The sequence below is a fragment of the Bos mutus genome, chromosome 4, assembly GCF_027580195.1.
Source record: "Bos mutus isolate GX-2022 chromosome 4, NWIPB_WYAK_1.1, whole genome shotgun sequence".
Taxonomy (NCBI): domain Eukaryota; kingdom Metazoa; phylum Chordata; class Mammalia; order Artiodactyla; family Bovidae; genus Bos; species Bos mutus.
This window is the reverse complement of record NC_091620.1, coordinates 112691145-112717805: the sequence shown is the minus strand read 5'-3', so window position 1 is coordinate 112717805 and position 26661 is coordinate 112691145. Positions and strand designations below refer to the sequence as shown.

The following is a 26661-nucleotide window of genomic DNA, read 5'->3' as shown; positions in this document are numbered from 1 at the left end:
TAGGAGGAGAATGGAAAGAAATGGAGTGAGTAGATGTTACAAAATATGCCAAAGTCTTGGCATTAGCTGTCCAAAGGTCACTGCAGTATAACTAGACAATAGCCAATAGCCTTTAGTTACTTCTGTAGGAGAAGGATGCCTCCTGACCATGGCCCATGATCTTATATTAATATTAGATACGACTGTGTGTTTTTTGATCCAAGAATAAGATCAGGCTTGAGGGTATAAGACATAGAATAAGAAGGCTATATCTTAATATGTAAGGTATGAATAGTGAAGGCAACGTTTATGTAGCATTTTATAGTTTGTACAATAGTCCATTTAGTTCCTACAATAAATCTAGAATTTAATCTCACTTTACAGATGAGAAAACTGAAGCTCCTGGAGTTTTAAGTGAGTTTCCAAACACTCAGTGGAAACTGGGATTTAAATCTAGGTCATCTGACTTTGAATACCATACTCTTCTTTGTGCTATACCCACTCTCTGTTAACAACAAAGAGGACTAGTTCCAAGTCATATTGCATTTTTTTGTTGTTCTTCCATTTGTTCTGTGCACACACCTGTGTCCATCACATTTGCTTGTTCAAGGATAACTGAACAACATCATAATATATATATATTTAATATTTGCTATGTGCGAGGTATAGTGCCTGGTACAGATTATTATTTTTTTCTTAAGTCTTTTATTTACTTGCTGGTTTTTGCAGAGTGAAAGAATGACTTACAAAGACCTTCCTAGTATCACCCAGCTTCCTCTTCTGCTTCCCATCCCTGTCTTCTCCAGGTTTAACAAACTTACTTTTTATTCTAGTTTCATTGAAATATAGTTGATATGCAGCATTGTATAATTTTAAGGTATACAACATAATGAGAAAAAATTGTTTTCTTGTGTTGTAAACTTCAGATTTATTCTCTCAATGATTCATATATAACTTAGCAGTGTTTATTACATTAATAATATATTTATCATAATTTATATTATTGTATGACCAACCTGGATAGCATATTGAAAAGCAGAGACATTACTTTGCCAATAAAGGTCCGTCTAGTCAAGGCTATGTTTTTTCCAGTGGTCATGTATGGATGTGAGAGTTGGACTGTGAAGAAGGCTGAGCACCGAAGAATTGATTCTTTTGAACTGTGGTGTTGGAGAAGACTCTTGAGAGTCCCTTGGACTGCAAGGAGATCCAACCAGTCCACTCTGAAGGAGATCAGCCCTGGGTGTTCTTTGGAAGGAATGATGCTAAATCTGAAACTCCAGTACTTTGGCCACCTCATGTGAAGAGTTGACTCATTGGAAAAGACTCTGATGCTGGGAGGGATTGGGGGCAGGAGGGGAAGGGGACGATAGAAGATGAGATGGCTGGATGGCATCACTGACTCGATGGACATGAGTCTGAGTGAACTCTGGGATGGACAGGGAGGCCTGGCGTGCTGCGATTCATGGGGTCGCAAAGAGTCGGACACGACTGAGTGACTGAACTGAACTGAACTGAACTGATGGCATATTACATCCCAAGCACTTACTTATAACTGGAAATTTGCACCTTTCAACTACCACCTACCGAATGGGAGAAGATGTTTGCAAAGAATATAAATGATAAGGGATTAATATCTAGAATATACAAGCAACTTGCACAATGCAACATCAAAAAATGAAGAGCCTGATTAGAAAAAGGGCAGAGGATCTAATAGACATTTTCCAAGGAAGACATACAGATAGCCAGTACACCATGTGAAAAGATGTTCAGCATCACTAATCATCAGGGAAATGCAAGTCAGAAACAGAATGAGACATCACGTCACACTTGTCAGAATGGCTGTGATCAGAAAGGCAATAAATAAGTGTTTGAGAGGATGTGGAGAGGGGAATCCTGTGCATTCTTTGTAGAAATGTAAATTTGATATAGCCACCATGGAAAACAGTATGGAGGGTCCACAGAAAATTAAAAATAGAACTACCATATGACCCAACAGTATCCCTCCTGGGTGTTTATCTGAAGAAAACAAAAACACTAGTTAGAAAAGGTATATGAACCCCTGTGTTGATTGCAGCGTTACTAAATAGCCAAAATATCGGAACAACATAAGAGTCCATCAACAAATGAATGGATAATGAAGATATATGTACATACAGTAAACTCTTACTCAGCCATAAAAAAAATGATGAAATCTTGCCATTTGTGAGCAACATGGATTTTGACCTAGACAGAATTATGCTAAGTGAAATAAGTCTGACAGAGAAAGACTAACACTGCATGATTTCACTTCTGTGTGGAATCTAAAAAAAAAACCCAAGTGAACAGACATCAAAACATAAAAAGTTGCAGATGGAGAACAAAAGGTGTTTGCCAGATGGGAGGAAAGAAATAGGTGAGGGAGATTAAGTGGTATGAAATTCTAGTTGCAAAATAAATGAGTCACAGGTTTGAAATATACAGCATGAGGAGTATAGGCAATGGTATGTAATGTCTTTGTATGGTGATTTATCATAACTAGGCCTACCATGGTGATCATTTTTAAATCTATACAAACGCCAAATTACTATGTGTATAACAGGAACTAGTGTAGTGTTGTGGAGTAATTATATTTCAAAAACAAACTCATGGAAAAAGAGATCAGATTTGTGGTTACCAAAGGAAAGGGAGTGGGCAGAATTGGATGAAGGCAGCCAAAAGATACCAGTTCTTGATAAGTTGACACAAACATTGATACTACTCTTGAGCTTATAATGAAATAAGGAAAATTATATCTGCATGAAGAACTATGATACAGTGTAGAGTGAGTGTTGCAGATGATGTACTAAAGAGGTAAGAATGAGGAAGGCAAACAGAAGGTTTGAGGGAGGAAGGACTTATGATGTGCATCTCGAAGGGTGGGGATTTGGATTTTTAAAAATGAGAGTATTCTAAGTGGATGTAGAAAAAGTTGGAGCTGAGATAAATAGGGGAAGCGGTAGATATGTTAATTTCATTGGCGCTGGAACAGGTACCAGATGTCAGATGTTGACTTATGGCTTCCCTTAAACAAACATCAAATATTGTAAGACAGTGTACTATTTGAATGTTTTGAAATTTCTGGTGAACCAGACTGTTGATTATTTTCTTTTTTTTTTAATAGTTGGGTATTTGGATCGATTACCAAGAAGTGCTCAGTTGCCCCAAGATTCAGTGAAAATAGTGGGATCACCAAATATTCCAGGTATTATTAGATTATCAGTAAGTGTAAGAAAGTAAGTGGCATTTGTTTTAAATTTTGTCAATCTTTTGCCAAAAACTAGTGTTCCCTATATTGTCTCCTATGGCCCTTTTCCTTCTGTGGAAATGGATTAAAGTTATTTCCACAGAGTTAGATTCATATAGTCCAATTTTGTTTGTTGTAACTGCTTAAAAGTACAAAAATAATTATTTCTAAAAGTTATCTAATTAAAGTGGCCTACAGTGTTTTTGCTTGTATAATAAACATAATATTAGGTATATGCAGTTCTTATGCTAAAATTTTTTAAAAATGAGATCTATATATCATAAAGATTTTGGATTAAAGAGATTTTGCAGTAGTAACATGAGGTATAGCATCTATAACTTTTTGCATTTTTTAAATTGAGGTAAATCCACATGCTTTAAACTTCCTTATTTAAAGTATCCAATGAGTAGTTTTTAGTAAATTGACCAGATTGTGAAATCATCAGCACTGTGTAATTTCACAACATTTTCATCACTGTAAAAAAAAAAAAAAACCACTATTACCCATTAAATAGTCACACTCCAGCCCCTGGAAACCACTAATCTACTTTCTGTCTCCATGAATTTGCCCATTCTGGACATTCCATTTAAGTGCAATCACTCTGTGTGATGTGTCTGGCTTCTTTCACTTAGAATAGTGTTTTCAAGGTTCATTTATATTATATAATGTGTTAGTATTTCACTTATGGCTGAATAATATTCCATTGAATGGATATACTACAGTTGTGTATCCATCAACTGATGGATATTTAGGAAGTTTCCACTTTTTGACTGTTTTGAAAAATGCTGTTATGAACATTTCTGGACAAGTTTCTACGTGAACATATGTTTTCAATTCTCTTGGGTATGTACGCTGGAGTAAAGTTGCTGGGACATATGGTAACTCTGTGTTTAACATTTTGAAGAACTTCCAAACTATTTTTCAAAGAGCCTGAACTATTGTACTTTGACACCAGAAATTTATGAGGATTCAAATTTCCCAGCATCCACATTAACATTGATTTTTGTCCAAATTTTAAAATTGTAGCCATCCTAGTGTGTATGAAGTGGAGTCTCATTGTGGTTTTTATTTGCATTTCCATATTTGAGTAATAATGTGGAACCGCTCTTCATGTGATTATTGACCACTTGGATAGCTTCTTTACGGAAATGCCTTTTCAAGTCCTTTGCCAATTTTTTAATTTGGTTGTTTATTATGTTGTTGAGATGGAAGAGTGTTTTTTTAAAATACGTTCTGGATAGTAGAGCATTATCAAATATTTTCTTCTGTTTTGTGGATTGTGTTTTCACTTTTTAATAGTGCTTTTTAAAGTACACATTTTAAACTTTGATAAAATCTGATTTCTACTTTTTCTTTGGTACTAGTGCTTCTGGAGTCATGTATCAGAAATAATTGCTAAATCAACAGCCATAAAGTGTTATTCCTCCATTTCCTTAAAAGAATTTTACAGTTTTAGTGCTTATATTTCGGTCTTTGATCCATTTTTAATTGAATTTTGCATATGGTATGCAGCAGAAGTCAAATTTCTTTCTTTTGTGTGTGGATATTCATTTGTTCCAGCACCATTGGTTTTAAGAAACTTTTCCTTCTCTATTGAATGTCTTGGTGCCCTTGTTGAAGAACAGTTTGCCATAGATGTATGTTTTTTTGTGGACTCTGAATTTTTTCCTTTGGTTTTACGTCTGTCTTTATGCCAGTACCACACATACTGTCTTAATTTCTGTTGCTTTATAGTAAGCTTTGAAATTATCAAGTATGAGTACTGCAGGTTTTCTCTTTATCAAGATTGATTTGGTTCCTTGGGTCCCTTGAAATTCTATGTTATTCTAGAATCAGCTTTATCAAGTTTTGGGGAAAAAACCCATTGGGATTTTATTGAAACTGTAGATCAATTTTGGGAGTATTATCACCTTAACACTATAGTTTTCCAGTTCATGAACATGGAATGTCTTTGTTCATGGAATTCTCCAGGCCAGAATACTGGAGTGGGTAGCCTTTCCCTTCTCCAGGGGTCTTCCCAACCCAGGGATCAAACCCAGGTCTCCTACATTGCAGGCGAATTCTTTACCAGCTGAGCCACAAGGGAAGCCCTTGGTATTCTTTAGTTTCTCTCAGTGATGTTTTACAATTTTCAGTGTATGTCTTGTGCTACTTTTGTTAAATTTATCCCTGAATATTTTATTCATTTTTTTGATGCTACTGTAAATAGGATGTTTTTCTCAATTTAGTGTTTTGATTGCTCAGTGCTGTTGTATAGAATTGTATATAATTGAGATTTGCAAATTGATATGGTATCCTTCATCTTGCTGAATCATTTATTAGGTCTATTTTTAACAGGAGGCAGGGGAGTTTTTTTAAATTTTATACATATAATATCATGTGATCTGCAAATTGATGTAGTTTTATTTCTTCCTTTACAATCTGAATGCCTTTTTTCCCTTGCCAGTTGTTTTAGGTAGAACTTCCAGTTCAGTATTGCTGTTAACAGATAACCTTTTGTTCCTGAACTTGGAGGGCTGGGAAAGGTTTTATTTTTAAATATTAAGTACTATGTTAGCAGTAAATTTTTGTAGATGCCCTTGATCAAATTAAGAAAGTTCTCTTCTGTTGCAAGAGAACTGTTCTTAGTGGCTCAGCTAGTAAAAATCCACCACTGGTTCAGGCCCTGTGTTGAGAAGATCCCCAGGAGAAGAAAATGGCAACCTTCTCCAGTATTCTTGCCTGGAAAATTCCATAGACAGAGGAGCCTGGCGGGCTACAGTCCATGGGGTCACAAAGAGTCAGACATTACTGAGTGCCCATGAATGCACTCAGTTTGCTTACTGTTTTTATTGTGAAGGGGTGTTGGATTCAGTCAGATGCTTTTATCCATATACTATGATAATTATGTGGTTTTCGTCCATTATAATGATATAATAAGGTATTGCATTGATTGATTTCTGTAGTTTGAACTAGCCTTGCATTTCTGGAATAAATCTGAGTTGATTAGGATGTATAACACTTTTTCCTGCTGCTGGGTTTGGTATTTTGAGGATTATTATGTACATATTTTTCAGGAAAAGTGGTCTGTAGCTTTCTTATCTTTGTCTGATTTTGGTTTTAGAGCAATAATTGCTTCATAAAATGAGTTGGGTTGTGTTTTGGGTGTGTTCCTTCTCTTCTTTTTTTTTTTTTTGGAAGTTTGTGAAGTATTCATTCTACTTTACTTGTTTGGCAGTATTCAGAAGTGAATTCAACTGGTGCTGGAATTTTTCTTGAAGGAAGTTTTAGGTCTCTTCAGACTTGCTGTTTCATTATGGTTTCTGTTGAAATATAAGCTGCTTTTATTGAGGGTCACATGTATGTAGTGAGTTGCTTCTCTCTTGCTGCTTTCAAGATTCTTTATTTTTGGATTTTCACAGTTGATTATGATGTGTCTAAGGTGTGGGTCTATTTAATTTATGCTAGTTTGAGTTTATTGAGCTTCTTTGATGTGTGGATTGTTTTTCATCAGTTTGGGAAAGTGCTGTTATTTCTGTCCTTTTCTCTCCACTATTCCATGGGACTTTTATATATGTGTGTGTATACATATGTGTGTGTATGTGTGTATACATATGTATATACACTAACACGTTTGATGGTTTCCCAAAGGTCTCTGAAAACTGTTTTTATCAGTTTATTGTTCTATCTCTCAGATTTTGTGTCTCTCACACTGATATATCGTAAAATTTGCTGACTTTTTTCTCCTGTCTGCTCAGATCTGCTGTTTATTCTTTATTGTCAATTTTTAGTTGCTATTGTGTGTTTTAATCCAGAATTTCTCTTTTTAAGATAATTTCTATTCTGTTATTGATATTTTCTATTTGGAGAGACAACATTTTCATACCTTTTTAAAGCCATGATGTTCTTTGGTCATGTTTAAAATAATTGATTTAAAGTCTTTTCCAGTAGCTCCAGACTTTGGCTTTCCTGAGAGACAGTTTCTGTTGGTTGCTTTTTTTTCCTGCCTATGACTATGTTTCCTTAGTTTATTACATGACTCATATTTTTAGTTGAAAACTGGATTTTTATAGGTAATATTATGTAGTACTCTGGAAACCGATTCTTCTTCCTTACTCAGTATTTTTGTAGTTGCTGTTTGTTGCACAGGCATACTCAGATATTGCAAGTTTGGTTACAGGTCATCACAATAAAGTGAGTATCACAATAAAGCAAAGCACATGAATTTTTTTGGTTTACCAGTGCACATAAAAGTTATATTTACACTATACTATAGTATGCTAAGTGTACGATAGCATTTGGTTAAAAAAACCAGTATATGTACCTTAAATAATAAATACTTTATCCTTCTCCTGGGCATATATCTGGAGAAAATAGTAACTTGAAAAGATATGTGCACCTCAGTGTTCATGTATTTTTTGCTGTTAAATAGCAGCACTATTTACAATAGCCAGGACACAAAAGCAACTTAAATGTGTATCAAAAGAGAAATGGATTTAAAAAAATGTGGTACATATATACAATGGAATATTACTCAGCCATAAAAAATGCTGTTTGCAGCAACATGGATGGACCTACAGATTGTCATAGTAAAGTAAGTAAGTAAAGTAAGTCAGACACAGAAATACAAGTATCATGTGATATTGCTTATATGTGGAACCAAAAGAAGGGTACAGATGAACTTACAAAATAGAAGCAGAGTCACAGATGTAGAAAACAAACTTATGGTTACCAGAGGATAAGGGCGGGAGGTATAAATTGGGAGATTTGGATTGACATATAGGCATGACTATAAAAATTCCACAGACAGAGGTCTCTGGCAGGCTGCAGTCCATGGGGTTGCAACACTTTGGACATGGCTGAATGTGCACACACATACAGGTATAAAATAGATAACTGGTAAGAGCCTTTGCTGTGCTGTGCTCAGTCGCGTCTGACTCTGTGCAATCCTGTGGACTATAGCCCACCAGGCTTCTCTGTCCCTGGGACTCTCTAGGGAAGAATGCTGGAGTGGGTTGCCATGCCCTCCTCCAGGAGATCTTCCTGACCCAGGGAATGAACCCAGGTCTCCTGCACTGCAGGCTGATTCTTTCCCGCTGAGCCACCAAAGTAAAGTGAAGTGGCTCAGACGTGCCCGACTCTTTGTGACCCCATGGACTGTAGCCTATCAGGCTCTTCCATCCATGGGATTTTCCAGGCAAGACTACTGGAGTGGGTTGCCATTTCCTTCTCCAGGGGATCTTCTCAACCCAGGGATTGAACCAGGGTCTCCCGCATTGCAGGCAGACGCTTTACCATATGAGCCACCAGGGAAGCCAGAAGTGAAAGTCGCTCAGTCCTGTCTGACTCTTTGCGACCCCATGGACTATACAGTCCAGGGAATTCTCCAGGCCAGAATACTGCAGTGGGTAGCCTATCCCTTCTTCAGTGGATCTTCCCAACCCAGGGATCGAACTGGAGTCTCCTGAATTGCAGGCAGATTCTTTACCAACTGAGCCACCACGGAAGCCCCAAATAAGAGCCTGCTTCTACTCAATACTCTGTAATGGCCTATATGAGAAAGGAATTTTGAAGAGTGGTTATAGGTATAAATGATTCACTTTGCTTGTACACCTGTAACTAATACAACACTGTTAATCAATTATACTACAATAAAATCTTTTTAAAAAGAGAAGAAAATACTTTATTGCTAAAAATGCTAGCCATCATTTGAAACTCAGAGTTGCTATAAACCATTGAAGATAAAAAATGTAAAATCTGTTAGATACAGTAAAGCAGAGTATAATAGAATGAGGTATTCCTTTAGCATTTGTTGAGTGACTTATCTGATCTTGCTTTAAATTCTGTATTCTTTGCCATCTGTGGTCACTGAAGTCTCTGCTTCATTAGATGGTTCAACAGAGATTACACTGAACACCCAAACAAGTTAGTCTCCTAGTATTTTCTGAGAATCTTTGTGTGCCTATTGTGGCATACCTTAAACATTCAGCCAGACAGTCGACAGCTCTGTTGTATCCTTCACTTTCTGCTTTGCAGAGACTCAGTTTCAGCCAAAGGTGAGAACTTTAAGGCATCTGATTCTTACTGAGCACTCTCAGTCTTGCCCACGTGCCCTACTCTGTGCATGCTTGTGGCCTTCTTTTTTCCTAGGAATGTGATCAAACTTCTCAAAGCTCCCATAGACATGTCATACCCAGCTTTTCCTTGTAAGGTTTTGGTTAGAATGATGTTTACCTCAGATGCTCCCAATGCTTCAGGCATTTACAAAGTTAAGTAGCCTGTAGTTGTTTTTAAACAGATTCTTTGTGGGGAAAGCCTTTTTTACAGTGGGTGTGCTCTAAATTAGGTCAGGTATGAGCTAAATCAAATCCCTTATGATTATACAGTGGAAGTGAGAAATAGATTTAAGGGACTAGATCTGATAGAGTGCCTAATGAACTGTGGATAGAGGTTCCTGACATTGTACAGGAGACAGGGATCAAGACCATCTCCATGGAAAAGAAATGCAAAAAAGCAAAATGGCTGTCTGAGGAGGCCTTACAAATAGCTGTGAAAAGAAGGGAAGCAAAAAGCAAAGGAGAAAAGGAAAGATAAAGCATCTGAATGCAGAGTTCCAAAGAATGGCAAGGAGAGATAAGTAAGCCTTCCTCAGTGATCAATACAAAGAAATAGAGGAAAACAACAGAATGGGAAAGACTAGAGATCTCTTCAAGAAAATTAGAGATACCAAGGGAAGATTTCATGCAAAGATGGGCTCGATAAAGGACAGAAATGGTATGGACCTTAATGAAGCAGAAGATATTAAGAAGAGGTGGCAAGAATACACACAAGAACTGTACAAAAAGATCTTCATGACCCAGATAATCATGATGGTGTGATCACTGACCTAGAGCCAGCCATCCTGGAATGTGAAGTCAAGTGGGCCTTAGAAAGCATCACTACAAACAAAGCTAGTGGAGGTGATGGAATTCCAGTTGAGCTATTCCAAATCCTGAAAGATGATGCTGTGAAAATGCTGCACTCAATATGCCAGCAAATTTGGAAAACTCAGCAGTGGCCACAGGACTGGAAAAGGTCAGTTTTCATTCCAATCCCAAAGAAAGGCAGTGCCAAAGAATGCTCAAATTCAGTTCAGTTTAGTCGCTCAGTCGTGTCTGACTCTTTGTGACCCCGTGAATTGCAGCACGCCAGGCCGCCCTGTCCATCACCAACTCCTGGAGTTCACTCAGACTCACGTCCATCGAGTCAGTGATGCCATCCAGCCATCTCGTCCTCTGTCGTCCCCTTCTCCTCCTGTCCCCAATCCCTCCCAGCATCATGGTCTTTTCCAATGAGTCAACTCTTTGCATGAGGTGGCCAAAGTACTGGAGTTTCAGCTTTAGCATCATTCCTTCCAAAGAAATCCCAGGGCTGATCTTTATAATGGACTGGTTGGATCTCCTTGCAGTCCAAGGGACTCTCAAGAGTCTTCTCCAACACCACAGTTCAAAAGCATCAATTCTTCGGCACTCAGCCTTCTTAACAATCCAACTCTCACATCCATACATGACCATACAATTCAGTTGGTTTTTTTAAATACATTTTTCCTGGGTTGCTGCAAGTCTTTGATTAATTTCTAGAGTTCTAAAAATGTTGATTCTAAAAGTATGTGCCACATTGTTATTTTTCATATTACATTTATAAAGGGGGTGATTTTGGGGTTCCTTACTCTGCCATTTTCACTGATATTACAACTTTTATTGCAGCTTTTGTTTTAAAGCTATAGTTTTTAAACCTGAGTTATAAAACAGTCATATGTAGCTACCTTCCCTTTTTATTACTTTCTTTTATAGGATATGCTCACATGCATCCTTAAAATGAATTAATATTTCAGTTAAGAAAAACAATTGAGTCTCAGTATGGCGGGCTAAATTACGCTTCTCTGTAAAGTCATATGTTTAAGTCCTAATCCTCAGTTTCCTAGAAAATGAACTTATTTGGAGACAAAATTTTTATAGAAGTAATCAAGTTAAAATGAAGTCATCAGGGTAAGCCCAAATCCCACTCAAATAGTGTCCTTACCAAAGGGCCAGTAACTTGTGCTGAGGAGTGACACTTTAATACTAGAAGCGTTTATTAAAAGTAGAAAAAGAAGAAACATTTAAACTGAGGTAAGTAGAAAATAAGAGGAAAAATTAAGACCAGAGAAGAAGTGGAATGAAACTAAAAAGCTGCCTTGTATCATGAAAAAATAACTCATGTATAAAAATATTATGAATAAATTAAGATATGGTGAAATTTAAATATCATAGCTTAATATTCTGAATAATTTTATGTAATAATCTTGTAATGAATAACTATCAAAATATAAGATTCTAAAACAGACTTGATTAAAGTACTTAGTAAACTAATAATTAAATTTTCCTGATTGGTAATAAAAAGTTTGTTTTGCTGTTTCCTTCCTTGCCAAAAGTAAGTACCAGACTATACAGTTTCAGGGACAAAAACACTTTACATATTCTTTCAGGGAACATTAATAGGAAAAATCTGCCTAATTCTTTTTATGTGTCTATTATAATATTAGATGCCTAACTTAATAATGCTAAATAATAACAATAATGCTAAATACTAAATCACAAATTTTGTACAAATTGGAAAAGACAAAGGATAATATAAGAAAATTATGCACATTACACTTATGAATATAGGTGTAAGTGTCCCAGGAAAACATACTACGAAGAATAGAGGGGAACTTTCTTAACCTAAGCAAGAGTAGCTATCTAAAAGCGGCATTCAATACACACGATGCTGTATGGTAAAAGTTTAGAGAGAGTCTCTGTACAAAGTCAAGGAGAATTTTAATTCTCATAAACAATTTTTATCTTACTGGATCACAGAAATCTTAGTATATGGTTGATCAGTGAAGTATTGCTATGAAATTACTGAGGAGTTGCTAGAAGCTTTTCTAAAATCTTCCTTATGAGTAAATTCAAAATAACTGAATCTTCACTGTGTTCCTTTTGTATCTCCTAGACAATACTATTTTTGCTTGTTTAATGAACAGTATTGTTTAAATTTTAAAGCAAATTGAGAAAATGCTTGGTAATTAAAATCAATCAAAGCACATATTTGTCAATTTTTTAATCACATTACAATTCTAAAATTCAGTATGTTGTGTTAGATCACTGTGGATAATGTATCATTCCTATGATCTAAACAAATTTATCATGTCAGTTTCTTTCAGGTTTGGTATCTTGGCAAAATAAGTTGTGATATAGAATTATCTTAATACTTTGTAATTAAAATAGTTTTCTGAAAGTGCAATAAGTATACATGAACTCTGAATAAAAAGGCCAATAATTTATGCTAAGATTAAGATATACCCATACACACAAATAAAATAAGTGTATATTTTTGAAAGCTAGTTACTGGAATGCAGTTAAATTTAATTCTTACCAAGCAATAGCAATAATCCAAAGAAAACTTCTGAACACAAGTTGCCCAGACTACAAAAATGTAAGCCATTATAGAACATGAATGAACATAAGATATTATTGGGACATTTTAATATTGTATTTTCAGTGAAAGTATATGTTATGCTCCATCAAAAGAGTCCACATGTGTTATGTGTAACCCAGCGGCTGCGGAATTCTGAACTGGTAGACCCATCATTCCAGTGGCATGGGCCTAAAGGAAAAATCATTTCAGGTAGGACTCTGTTTCAGTTGTCATAATTAAAAATGATATATATGAAATGAACTCAGAACAAAAACAATATTTTTAGCTCATATACATTTATCTAGTAGCGCACTGATTTGTTCTTGGAGTTAGAATCTAAAAATGTAGATAGTGTGACCATTTTTCATAGATCTTAATTTGAGATAGAGACATAATGATTAAACTGGGAATTCTCTAAGCATTCATATTTCAAAAAATGTTCCTTTTATTATGAACTTCATAAAATCATTTTGGTTACCTGTTATACTTTTGTTAACAAAGTATGTATGAAGAAACAAGTATGATTCTTGCTTTTGTTAAAAATACAAATGAGTACTTTGAGCTCTAGATTTAAAACTCTGGTCTTGTTTGCTTTATATAACCCCAAATAGGGATAACTTGAGACTTTATTAGTAGTTATGATTTTATATTTCTTATCTTATATTTCATTCTGACTAAAATCCTGACCAGACAATATGGATTATGTTTGAATTTAACTTAAATTAACTTGATTCTAAAATAGCTCAAAGTTTAAAGAGCTACTTCACTTTCTAGGTTAGGTGATGTGTCTTCAAAGTGAATTATTCAGCTCTTAGCTAGTGACTACTTGGTGGATGCCATTGTGCTAATGAGCTTTTGGGAGATGTGAAAAGCAGACTTAATCTCTGCCTGACTGTAGTACTAGAATATAGAAAGGAATCTGCGTAGGTAACAGAAATTCTGAGAAGTTGAGCAGTTGATACAAATCAGTGAAATGCGCCAAGTGTAAAGGCATCCAATACTGAAAATATAATCAGATTTTATTTTTATTGCTCTCTTAAAGCACATAATATAATGAAAAGATATACACTATGTATATTTTACATTTGATATTAAAACTCTGAGAGTTCAAAAAAGAGGCATTTAACTTACTGATTTGTAGTTTGTTACCCTTTGACTTGGAAATTGAGATGTGAAAGTTGTTCTTCTGTAAGAAACCAGGAGAGGTCTTGCAGTTTGTATTGCAGTGTATAGAATGTACATGAATTTGTAATCCTTTAACTGGAAGTGATATTTTATTTTACTCACTTTCATAATGGAAAATAGATGTCAAAAATGTAGCTGTTTCCAGGTAAGGATAAAATCATATTAATGCAATGGTTTTATACTTATAAAAACTATTCCCAGAAAATTCTAGAATTCTGACAGCATGATTACAGTTTGTTTTTCAGTGCAGTGTCATATCACAGTTTGCTGTCAGCTGGCTTTAAAGCTCAACCCTATCACTCTTATTGTTGAAAGACCTAGGAAATGTCTGCTTTTCTTGAAGCCTGAAAAATAGAGCTTTTTGGACTGTAGGTTAAACTACACTGTACTTGTTATATTTTTATGGCTATTCCAAAGATAGTTCTCCTCCAGTTGACCCAAAGAAACTTGTAATTATGTACTTGAGCATTCCTTTGGAGAGAAATACCCAGACTGTTTAGATGGTTTGGAAGTGTAGGGACCAAGTCTTAGATTTCGTCAGTTCTCATTCTCTTTCCCTCCCCTGCCCATTCCCACGCCTCCCCTGGTCTCTGTCTCTCTTCCAGAATTTTTGGTTTAGAAAAGTAATACATTTATTACAAGGAGACCTGTATCTCTTACTTCAGTCCTAATACTATTCTGATGAATTAACTCTGTTTTGGTGTGTGGACTTACCCATTTTTCTAAATATTCACACGAACCTATGAAAACACATGCACACATGTATGTTGAGCTCTACCCTGTAATTGCATCTTTATTATGTTTTTTAAAAATGAGATTGTAGATTATTTCTTACTCTGATATTTTTGTTATGAAGTATCTGATATATACAAATCTGGGTAAGATATATATATATATATATATATATGTGTGTGTGTGTGTGTATAAATTATGAAGCATAATAAAACCAACATCTTACAATAGAAGCCAAGGTATACCATTCTCAAGACTGTTGAACCTTCTGATGTTTAAAAATCCCATTCTTCTGTCCCCAACCCCTGTCAGCTAAATTCTGTCCTAAACTTTTACAATATTATTCCTTAACTTTTTTTAATACATTTACTACATGTATGAATACACACACAAATACATACATATATCTATTGCATGTGTATTCATACATGTAGTGAATGTGTGCATACACACATATATGGATATATTCTGCAAATGTGTTTTTATTTTACTGTTTTTATTTTCACTTTTATAAAAATAATCAGCAGGTGTACTTTCATCATGTAGCAGATACTGTTCTGAGCAATTTACATATACTAGTCATTTAAATTTCATAGCTCTTTGCAGTAAGTACAGCCATTTTTGCCCTTTTATATGTGGAAAATGAAGGCACTGAGAGAGCAAGGTACTTTTCTGGAAGGCATATGCCTTTGAAGTCTGGCTTTAGAGTGCACAGATAGTAATCTAAAGAAGGTAGGACTAGGATTTTCCCCTCTCACTGTTTTGTGACTTTTTGTAGTTTGTATCTTTCAAGGAACTTTGTCCATCTTAGATTTTTTCAACTTGTTGAGTTAATGTGCATCGTCTATGACATTTTCTTGTTATCTTTTTATATATTCAGGATCTCTATGATATGCCCTTATTCACTCCAGACATTGATTGTGTCTCTTCTTCATTTTGGTCTTTCTGGCTGCAGGCTTAACAGTTTTATCAGTCACTTTAAGGGACCAGCTTTTGACTTAATTTTTCTTTGGTCCTTTTCTGTTTTCAGTTTCATTGATTTCTGATTATATCCTAAATTGGCTTATCTTTTTCTTTTGATGGTTGTAGAATTCTGGACTGGCAGTTTTTTTCCAGCATTCCAAAGATGGCATTCTGTATTCTTTTTGCTTTCATGGTTTCTTATGAGAAGGCTGCTATAGACTTGTTCTTGTCTCTCTGTAGACACTGCCATTTTTTTTTTTTTAATTAATTTCAAGGTTTTCTCTTTTCCTTTCACTTCAGTGATTTAAACACTAAATGCATTTTTTTTCTTGTTATTTGTATTATTCTGCTTTGTTTTCTATAAGCTTGAATCTGTTTTTTTTGTCATTGATTTTTAAATTCTCAGTCACTTTATTTTCTAGTGTTTCTTCTGCTCATTCCTGTTCCTCTGCTCTTTCTGAGGTTTCTATCACCCTTATGAACACTGTTTGAAATTGTTCTATAACTCTTCTTGGACGTATTTTTCTCTTTGTGATTCTGGCTAGGTAAATTTCTTTTGACCTAACTTCAAGTCATTGATTCTTTTCTTAGCCATGTCAAGCCTCTTTATGAGCCCATTGGAGGAAAACTTCATCTGTATTTTTTTTTTTTTTAATAGTTTTTGTTTGTTTTGGTTTTAGTTTCAACATTTCCATTTGATTACTTCATAGAGTTTCAATCTCTACTGAAATCTCCTATCTGATCTTGCATGCTTTCTACAAAATTTTCCATTAAATTATTTAATGTATCTTTCATAGTTATTTTAAGTAAACTGTCTGATACTTCTGACATCTGTGTCATAGCTTGGTGTTTTTGAAATGTGTCATTTCTTACTTATCTGTATGCTTCTTAATTTTTGTTAAAGTTTGACATTTTGAATAAGATAGTAAACATTGAGATAAGTATTGTTATATTTGAGATGAACACTTTTAAAGATAGTATTAAACCCTTACTATTAGGAGTTTTTATTAGTTAAGAATTGTCTGACTTTGATATTGGTTATTGCCATGGTTACTAAAAAATTTTTATGTCCAGTATCTCATCTTTGGCTTTGATTTCTCTTATTTTTATTTCCTCAGAGAGAATCTCTTTTTATTACTCTCTTAGTTTGATTTCAGTGTGTTGCTAGGTTCTTATTAATGGTGGGCAGTTGGGAGAGAGGAGATCTCTAGTGTTCGGATTAAGCCTTAGATAGGTGTGGTATCCCTGATCTTGTGGGTATGGCCTTCAGAATTGCTTAAGTTTATCTTCCATCCAGCTTTAGTGTTGGCCTGGTACTTTTTGCTGACTCTGCCTCAAGGATGATTTTTTTTTCCTTCCTGTTTCCTTCCCTAGTGGCAACATGTTTCCCCAGTGCTCTTGATAATGATTTTTGTTTCTTCTCCCATTGTAGGTTAAAACATTGCTCCTTACCTAGAGGCAGGGGAAATGGATGTGGGTAGTGTTTTGACAGGGCTGCTAGACCCCCTCCAGCCAGCACCCTGTGAGACTCTTGCTCAGGGTTTCCTTGATCTTCCTTTTGAACACCAGAGATTTTCATAAAGGTCAAAGCCTGTAGGAGGGTGAAACTTCCTCTATCCACCCCCATCTCTGATCCTCAGAGGTCTCACATGCACACACTGGTTCAGTCAGTTCAGTTCAGTCGCTCAACCATGTCTGACTTTTTGCGACCCCATGACTTGCAGCACGCCAGGCCTCCCTGTCCATCACCAACTCCCGGAGTTCACACAGACTCATGTCCATCGAGTCGGTGATGCCATCCAGCCATCTCATCCTCTGTCGTCCCCTTCTCTTCCTGCCCTCAATCCCTCCCAGCATCATGGTCTTTTTCAATGAGTCAACTCTTTGCATGAGGTGGCCAAAGTACTGGAGCTACAGCTTTAGCATCAGTCCTTCCAATGAACACCCAGGACTGATCTCGTTTAGGATGGACTAGTTGGATCTCCTTGCAGTCCAAGGGACTCTCAAGAGTCTTCTCCAACACCACAGTTCAAAAGCTTCAATTTTTTGGCACTCAGCTTTCTTCACAGTCCAACTCTCATATCCATACATGACCACTGGAAAAACCATAGCCTTGACTAGATGGACCTTTGTTGGCAAAGTAATGTCTATGCTTTTGAATATAGTGTCTAGGTTGGCCATAACTTTCCTTCCAAGGAGTAAGCGTCTTTTAATTTCATGGCTGCAGTCACCATCTGTAGTGATTTTGGAGCCCCCAAAATAAAGTCTGACACTGTTTCCACTGTTTGCCCATCTATTTCCCATGAAGTGACGGGACCAGATGCCATGATCTTCGTTTTCTGAATGTTGAGCTTTAAGCCAACTTTTTCACTCTCCTCTTTCACTTTTATCAAGAGGGTTTTTAGTTCCCCTTCACTTTCTGCCATTAGGGTGGTGTCATGTACATATCTGAGGTTATTGATATTTCTCCCGGCAATTTTGATTCCAGCTTGTGCTTCTTCCAGCCCAGCATTTCTCATGATGTACTCTGCGTATGTTAAATAAGCAGGGTGACAATATATAGCCTTGACGTACTCCTTTTCCTATTTGGAACCAGTCTCTTGTTCCATGTCCATTTCTAACTGTTGCTTCCTGACCTGCATACAGATTTCTCAAGAGGCAGGTCAGGTGGTCTGGTATTCCCATCTCTTTCAGAATTTTCCACAGTTTATTGTGATCTACACAGTCAAAGGCTTTGGCATAGTCAATAAAGCAGAAATAGATATTTTTCTGGAAATCTCTTGCTTTTTTGATGATCCAACAGATATTGGCAATTTGATCTCTGGTTCCCTTGCCTTTTGTAAAACCAGCTTGAACATGTGGAAGTTCATGGTTCACGTATTACTGAAACCTGGTTTGGAGAATTTTGAGCATTACTTTACTAGCGTGTGAGATGAGTGCAATTGTGCAGTAGTTTGAGCATTCTTTGGCATTGCCTTTCTTTGGGATTGGAATGAAAACTGACCTTTTCCAGTCCTGTGGCCACTGCTGAATTTTCCAAATTTGCTGGCATATTGAGTGCAGCAGTTTTATAACATCATCTTTCAGGATTTGAAATAGCTCAACTGGAATTCCATCACCTCCACTAGCTTTGTTTGTAGTGATGCTTTCTAAGGCCCACTTGCCTTCACATTCCAGGATGTCTGGCAATAGGTGAGTGATCACACCATCGTGATTATCTTCACATCATTGTTAAGATCTTTTTTGTACAGTTCTCTGTGTATTCTTGCCACCTCTTCTTAATATCTTCTGCTTCTGTTAGGTCCATACCATTTCTGTCCTTTTTCAAGCCCATCTTTGCATGAAATGTTCCCTTGGTATCTCTAATTTTCTTGAAGAGATCCCTAGTCTTTCCCATTCTGTGTTTTCCTCTATTTCTTTGCATTGATCGCTGAAGAAGGCTTTCTTATCTCTTCTTGCTATTCTTTGAAACTCTGCATTCAGATGTTTGTATCTTTCCTTTTCTCCTTTGCTTTTTGCTTCTCTTCTTTTCACAGCTATTTGTAAGGCCTCCCCAGACAGCCATTTTGCCTCTTTGCATTTCTTTTCCATGGGGATGGTCTTGATCCCTGTCTCCTGTACAATGTCATGAACCTTTCTCCATAATTCATCAGGCACTCTATCCTATCTAGTCCCTTAAATCTATTTCTCACTTCCACTGAATAATCATAAGGCATTTGATTTTGGTCATATCTGAGTGGTCTAGTGGTTTTCCCTACTTTCTTCAGTTTAAGTCTGAATTTGGCAGTAAGGAGTTCATGATCTGAGCCATAGTCAGCTCCTGGTCTTATGTTTGCTGACTATATAGAGCGTCTCCATCTTTGGCTGCAAAGAATATAATCAGTCTGATTTCAGTGTTGACCATCTGGTGTTGTCCATGTGTAGAGTCTTCTCTTGTGTTGTTGGAAGAGGGTGTTTGCTATGACCAGTGTGTCCTCTTGGCAAACCTCTATTAGCCTTTGCCCTGCTTCATTCCATATTCCAAGGCCAAATTTGCCTGTTACCCCAGGTGTTTCTTGACTTCCTACTTTTGCATTCCAGTCTCCTATAATGAAAAGGACATCTTTTTTGGGTGTTAGTTCTAAAAGGTCTTGTAGGTCTTCATAGAACCGTTCAAGTTCAGCTTCTTCAGCATTCCTGGTTGAGGCATAGGCTTGGATTACTGTGATATTGAATGGTTTGCCTTGGAAACGAACAGAGATCATTCTTTCGTTTTTGAGATTGCATCCAAATACTGCATTTCAGACTCTTTTGTTGACCATGATGGCTACTCCATTTCTTCTGAGGGATTCCTGCCCACAGTAGTAGATATAATGGTCATCTGAGTTAAATTCACCCACTCCAGTCCATTTTAGTTGGCTGATTCCTAGTTAGCACTTGGCTTTTAGCAATTCACTGAAGCATTTCACCTAGTTTTGAAGCAAATGCTTGGGTTCAGGCTCTCCTTGTAGGCACTGTACATTCCTAGATTTCAGGTGATTGGTGGCCCTACCTGCCTGAGGGGTTTGATAGGTTCAAGAGAGTTCATTGATTGACACTTTGTCTGTCTTTTCCCTTATTGTTATATGATGTTGATGCTCTTATATTCACTCTGTGTATCTGAGCAGAAAGCAAAAGTATAAACCTATCTTTTGAAAGAGTAAGCTAAAATGAAATTGTGCTTAAATTCTGCCATGTAATTTTAGAGAGCTCTGAGGTATGGGTTTCTAGAAATTGAATCCAACTCTAAATTTTTAGATGACCAAGCTAAATTCTAGAGAGAGAAGTAGTTTAATTCAATTATTTATTGACTGTTGTTATATGAGTTCTTATAGTGATATGTTATTGCATCCTATTTAAACTTAGTTATTTAAAAGTCAGTTTGGTAAGTGGTATTTGTTAAGTGGATTCTTCTCCTGGCTGTGAAATCCTCTGGGCATTTCTTCAAAGTGTGCAATTTTAAATGTTTTAAAATAAGAATGTAGCCAGAGAGTATTTTCTTACAAATTGTATGATATTAGATTTTCTGGTTGTCATTATATTTAATGTTGTAGTAGGCACTCATATATATTGATACATTTTTTAATTGATGCTTCTGTTTGGGGAAATTTCTGTTTCAAATTAATGCCAGGAATACATAGCCTCATTGCTGACATATTATTCTAAAATTTCTTTTACAACTTGTGGGCACCTTTTTTATTGTATGATATGATATATGAATCTTTGCTGAAATACAGTATATCAGGCACTTGAAAAAGTTTTATCTGTTCCAAAAAAGAGACAATATGTTATAATAAATATATACTCTTTCATTAAAAGATATTCAAGATTTAAATAGGCAATATAATAGAAATGCATTCTAAATTTATGTCACATTTTTCAGTTTCATCCAGGATATAGAAATGGTAATTCTCAAGGCATAATGCTCTATGTAAAGCACTTGAGGGCAGGTGTATCCATCTATTCATTTCTCCTTCAATATCTGAAATAGGGCTTTGCATGTCTAGAAACTGAACAAATTTTTTAGTGAAAAATTAATGATGAAAATTGCTTAATAATAACACTAATTTTTTGGTCTTATTTTGAAGTAATTGCTTCAGAATAAATTTCAATTTGACAACTATAGGCAATAAATTATTTTCTTAAAATAGAAAATGATGAGCAATTATTTACTGAGATAATATTTTCAGTTGTTACGGTTTATTAAATTATTAAGTAAGTGAGTTTTAATGTCTAATAATTTTTCTATTGCAGAACCATGGTTATGAACTTTCAGAATAACAACCTTTAATTGCTTAATGACTTATAGCTTTTTCAAGTACTTTAGCGTTCCTTGTATTTGTTATACAAAAACAATTCTATGAGATATATTATCATATTTTATGATTCTTTGCTGTACAAATGAAGGAGCTAGACTTCAAAAAGATTGTGAATATCCCTTAGTTACAGTTTGTGAGAAAGGTACACCTCAAATCCAGGTCTTAATCCTTTTAAATCAGGCTTCTTTTCCCTCACATAACATGGCTTTCTCCCATTTTGCTACTTTAAGTAATGTTGAAGTTGCAAGAGATCTTACATCCAGTTCTGACTTCTAGCACAGCAGTTCTGATTGTGACTCTAGGCATGAAGTTATCCAACCTGTATTTTCTTTCTTGTGCAACCCTTAGAGTTGTAATCCAGCTTTTGCCTAGTACCTGTGTAATGACAACCAATCCCTAGTTGTCAGTGATTATATTGAGTTTGGAGAAGGCAGTGGCACCCCACTCCAGTACTCTTGCCTGGAAAATCCCATGGATGGAGGAGCCTGGTAGGCTGCAGTCCATGGGGTCACTAGGAGTCGGGTACGACTGAGCGACTTCACTTTCACTTTTTACTTTCATGCATTGGAGAAGGAAATGGCAACCCACTCCAGTGTTCTTGCCTGGAGAATCCCAGGGACGGGGGAGCCTGATGGGCTGCTGTCTATGGGGTCGCACAGAGTCAGACACGAGTGAAGTGACTTAGCAGCAGCAGCAGCAGCAGCATATTGAGTTAAGTCTTTGTTCTGGATACAGTGTTTCATCCCTTTAATATATAGTTTGTATGCTTACTGAGAATATAACTCATCTATAAAATATTTATATGCATGTATATAGATATAGTTATTTGACAGCATATATAAATATATACTATTTGATATGTTTGTGAATGTTGATCATGCCATCTCAATGCAGCAGGCACATTAGGAGCACATCATGTATGTGTGATTTTTAGCCGTTCTTACCACTTAGGCAGCTACACACTTCATGAACTCTGATTAGTGAAATTCTGACACTCAGAAGTACATCTTGGCACCCACTATCAAGAAACACCAGACACAATGACTGTGTTCCCTCGACTTCTTTAATGTATAGCAGGTAAATTTGGATGGCTTTTCTCTGTTTAGAAAATAGCTTGTTACTTTATCTCCGTCTCATGTTATTTAAGCCACTGATCACTGTATCTTCTTATTCTATTAGAAAACAGCACTGCACAAATCACCTCCACAGGAAGCCTTGTATTCCAGAACTTTGAGGAAAGCATGAGTGGTGTTTATACATGTTTTCTGGAGTATAAACCTACTGTGGAAGAAGTCATCAAAAATCTCCAACTGAAATATGTTGTATATGGTAAGAAAAGGTTTTAGTTCTAGTTTAACATTTCTTAATGTTTTCAAATATTTACATACTTTAACAAGTTTGTTTTAAAGAGATTTTGTTATTTTTAGTCTTAAAGAAAAATTTATGCCTGCTTTTATTTTCTAAAGTGCTTTGTAAGCAGTTAGTGGTAAGGGAAGATCTTTTTTCTTCAGGAGAATGTTGACTTTTACAGATCAATTTAAGACAGTGAATTAGAACAGGATGGTAGAGAAGTCATGTTTTCAGAGTATGAGGGTGATACTGTATTCTGTTCTGCCTTTAAATTCTGAGTATCATTTTTGATGGTTCACTGCCGTCCTCCTGAACAAGAACATGAGTTGCCACTGTGTGTAAAACGCTTTTGTGAAAACAGTTGGATCTGTTGATATCTGAGACCAACAGCTGAATTAGTAGTGGAGTGGCCAGGGGAACAGCCTGAATGGAGGTTCCCTCTCATTGGTGGGACCTTCATATGGAGACAGAGTCATGGTCGTCAAGGATGCCCTTGTCTCACCTTCAGAGTTTCTAAACCTGTTACCCTACAGTAGCAGGTTTTATAGGTACAATTAAGTGAAGATCTTGAGACGAGAGAGCATCCTTAATTACTTGGACTGGTCCTGGGCAGTCACAAGAGTCCTTAAAGAGGAATGCAAGAAGGCCAAAGGCAGAAAAAAGAAAATATGATGAAATGAGAGGCTGGAGGGAGGGGCTGCAAGCCAAGGAGGCAGCAGATCTCTAGATCCTGGAGGTGGCAAAGAAGTGGGAACCCCCTGGAGCTTCCAAATTGAATGTACCTTGATTTCAGTCTTGTAAGACTCACCTTGAATTTCTGATTTCTGAAACTGTAAGATAATATATTTGTGTTATTTTAAGTGACTATGTATGTAGCTTAAGAAGTTAATATACCATTGGAAGCAGTAGGAAACTAATGTACCATTATTTTCACAGCTGGGATACAGAAAAAATGGCTGAATTATTAATAGTTTCTTGATCATTTTTTGGTCAATAAAAAACACTATCCCATATATCCAGAGAAAGACATAATTTTCATGAGAAATTATATTAACTTTGTTAGGCAAATAATTTGTTTAAACTTTATAATCAGCCACTCTTCATTTTTGTTGTAGTTTTTTTCTATAATATATGATAGAGACTTGATATAGCTCCAGTTGAGCTATTTCAAATCCTAAAAGATGATGCTGTTAAAGTGCTGCACTCAGTATGCCAGCAAGTTTGGAAAACTCAGCAGTGGCCACAGGACTGGAAAAGGTCAGTTTTCATTCCATTCCCAAAGAAGGGCAATGCCAAAGAATGTTCAAACTGTTGCATAATTGCACTCATATCACACGCTTGCAAAGCAGTACTCAAAATTCTCCAAGCCAGGCTTCAACAGTACGTGAATCGTGAACTTCCAGATATTCAAGCTGGATTTAAAAAAGGCAGAGGAACGAGAGATCAATTGCTAACATCCATTGCTTCATAGAAAAAGCAAGAGAGTTCCAGAAAAGCATCTGTTTCTGCTTTATTGATTACGCCAAAGCCTTTATTTCTGCTTTATTGATTATGCCAAAGCCTTTGACTGTGTAGATCACAACAAACTGTGGAAAATTCTTCAAGAGATGGGAATACCAGACCATCCGACCTGCCTCCTGAGAAATCTGTATTCAGATCATGAAGCAACAGTTGGAATTGGACATGGAACAGCAGACTGGTTCCAAATCGGGAAAGGATTATATGAAGGCTGTATATTGTCACCCTGCTTATTTAACTTAAATGCAGAGTACATCATGAGAAATGCTGCACTGGATGAAGCACAAACTGGAATCAGGATTGCTGGGGAAATATCAATAACCTCAGATATGCAGATGACACCCCCTTATGGCAGAAAGTGAAGAAGAACTGAAGAGCCTCTTGATAAAAGTGAAAGAAGAGAGAGAAAAAGTTGGCTTGAAACTCAATATTCAGAAAACTAAGATCATGGCACCTGGTCCCATCACTTCATGGCAAATAGATGGGGAAACAGTGGAAACAGTGACCGACTTTATTTTCTTGGGCTCCAAAATCACTGCAGATGGTGACTGCAGCCATGAAATTAAAAGATGCTTGCTCCTTGAAAGAAAAGTTATGACCAACCTAGACAGCATATTCAAAAGCAGAGACATTACTTTACCAATAAAGGTCCATCTAGTCAAAGCTATGGTTTTTCCAGTAGTCAGGGATGGGGGAGCCTGGTGGGCAGCCATCTCTGGGGTCGCACAGAGTCGGACATGACTGAACCGACTAGCAGCAGCATCAGCAGCAGCATGTATGGATGTGAGAGTTAGATCACAAAGAAAGCTAAGTGCCAAAGAACTGATGCTTTTGAACTGTGGTGTTGGAGAAGACTCTTGAGAGTCCCTTGGATTGCAAGGAGATCAAACCAGTCAATCCTGAAGGAAATCTCCTGAATATTCTTTAGAAGGACTGATGCTGAAGCTGAAGCTCCAGTACTTTGGCCACCTGATGCAAAGAACTAACTCACTGGAAAAGACCCCGATGCTGGGAAAGATTGAAGGCATGAGAAGGGGATGACAGAGGATGAGATGGTTGGATGGCATCACTGACTTGATGGACATGAGTTTGAACGAACTCTGGGAGTTGTTGATCGACAGGGATGCCTGGCATGCTGCTGTCCATGGGGTCGGAAAGAGTGGGACATGACTGAGCGACTGAACTAAACTGATGATATAGATATGTTATTTTATGTAGTTTATATAGTTTATAGCAGCTATACTTTGGAATCTCTCATAAGGGTATATTCACATAAGCTAAGAAATGTAACAGTGCTTAAAATGAATGCTGATTTATAGTAAGGAAAATGATAGCTAATATTTGCTGAGCATTTATTATGTGCCAGGTAATGCTATGTTTTAATGTATAATTGTAAGGGAGAAGGCAATGGCACCCCACTCCAGTACTCTTGCCTGGAAAATCCCATGGATGGAGGAGCCTGGTAGGCTACAGTCCATGGGGTCGCTAAGAGTCGGCACGACTGAGCGACTTCACTTTCACTTTCCACTTTCATGCATTGGAGAAGGAAATGGCAGCCCACTCCAGTGTTCTTGCCTGGAGAATCCCAGGGACGGGGGAGCCTGGTGGGCTGCCGTCTATGGGGTCGCACAGAGTCGGACACGACTGAAGTGACTTAGCAGCAGCAGCAGCATAGTAAGAGCAAAACACATACAATACTTATTTTTGCAAGGCATTCTTTTTAGAGTTTTTAATTTATTTTTGGCTATGCTGGATCTTCGTTGCTGTGCACAGGCTTTCGCTAGTTGTGGTGAGTGGGGGCTAGTTTCCAGTTGCAGTGGGTGGGCTTCTCATTGCAGTGGCTTCTCTTGTTGCAGAACATGGGTTCTAGGGCTTGATCTCAGTAGTTGTGGCACATGGGCTTAGTTGCGCTGCAGCATGTGGAGTCTTACCAGACTAGGGATCAAATGTGTGTTCCTGCATTGGCAGTTGGATTCTTAACCACAGGACCACCAGGGAAGTCCTTCAGATTTTTTTTTTCCTAACTTCTCTTTTGATTTCTTCTTTGACACATTGGCTACTTAGAATTATGTTCTTTAATTTCTACACATTTGTGAATTTTTCATATTTTTTTCTATTACTCTAATTTTATTATATTATGGGGTCACCCAGAATCGGACATGACTGAAGTGACTTAGCAGTAGCAGTCAAAGAAAATACTCTGTGTTATTTCAGTCCTTTAAAATTTATTTTGATTTGTCCCTTAAAATAGTTTCTATCCTGAGAATGTGCCATGAGCACTTGGGAAGAATGTATATTCTGCAGCTGCTAGATGGAGAGTTCTGTAGATACCATTTATGTATGTTAGGTTTTGGCATTATTTAAGTGTTGTATGTC

The 26661-nt window shown here is 36.7% G+C and overlaps 1 protein-coding gene across 7 annotated transcripts in view; it reads left to right on the top strand.

Moving 5' to 3' along the window:
- Nucleotides 1–26661, top strand: part of ZPBP (zona pellucida binding protein) — a 141383-nt gene that overhangs the window by 910 nt on the left and 113812 nt on the right. For 3 of the 7 annotated variants that reach the window (XR_011463915.1, XM_070368827.1, XM_070368828.1), the window contains exons 2-4: nt 3122–3202; nt 12785–12910; nt 22597–22746. Coding sequence is in view for 6 of the 7 variants with exons in the window: in XM_070368827.1 (XP_070224928.1) it covers nt 3122–3202; nt 12785–12910; nt 22597–22746 (357 nt within the window). In the remaining variant the exon portion in view is untranslated. The remainder of the gene's footprint in view (nt 1–3121; nt 3203–12784; nt 12911–22596; nt 22747–26661) is intronic. The other 4 variants (XM_070368829.1, XM_070368831.1, XM_070368830.1 and 1 more) reach the window with 3 other exon arrangements.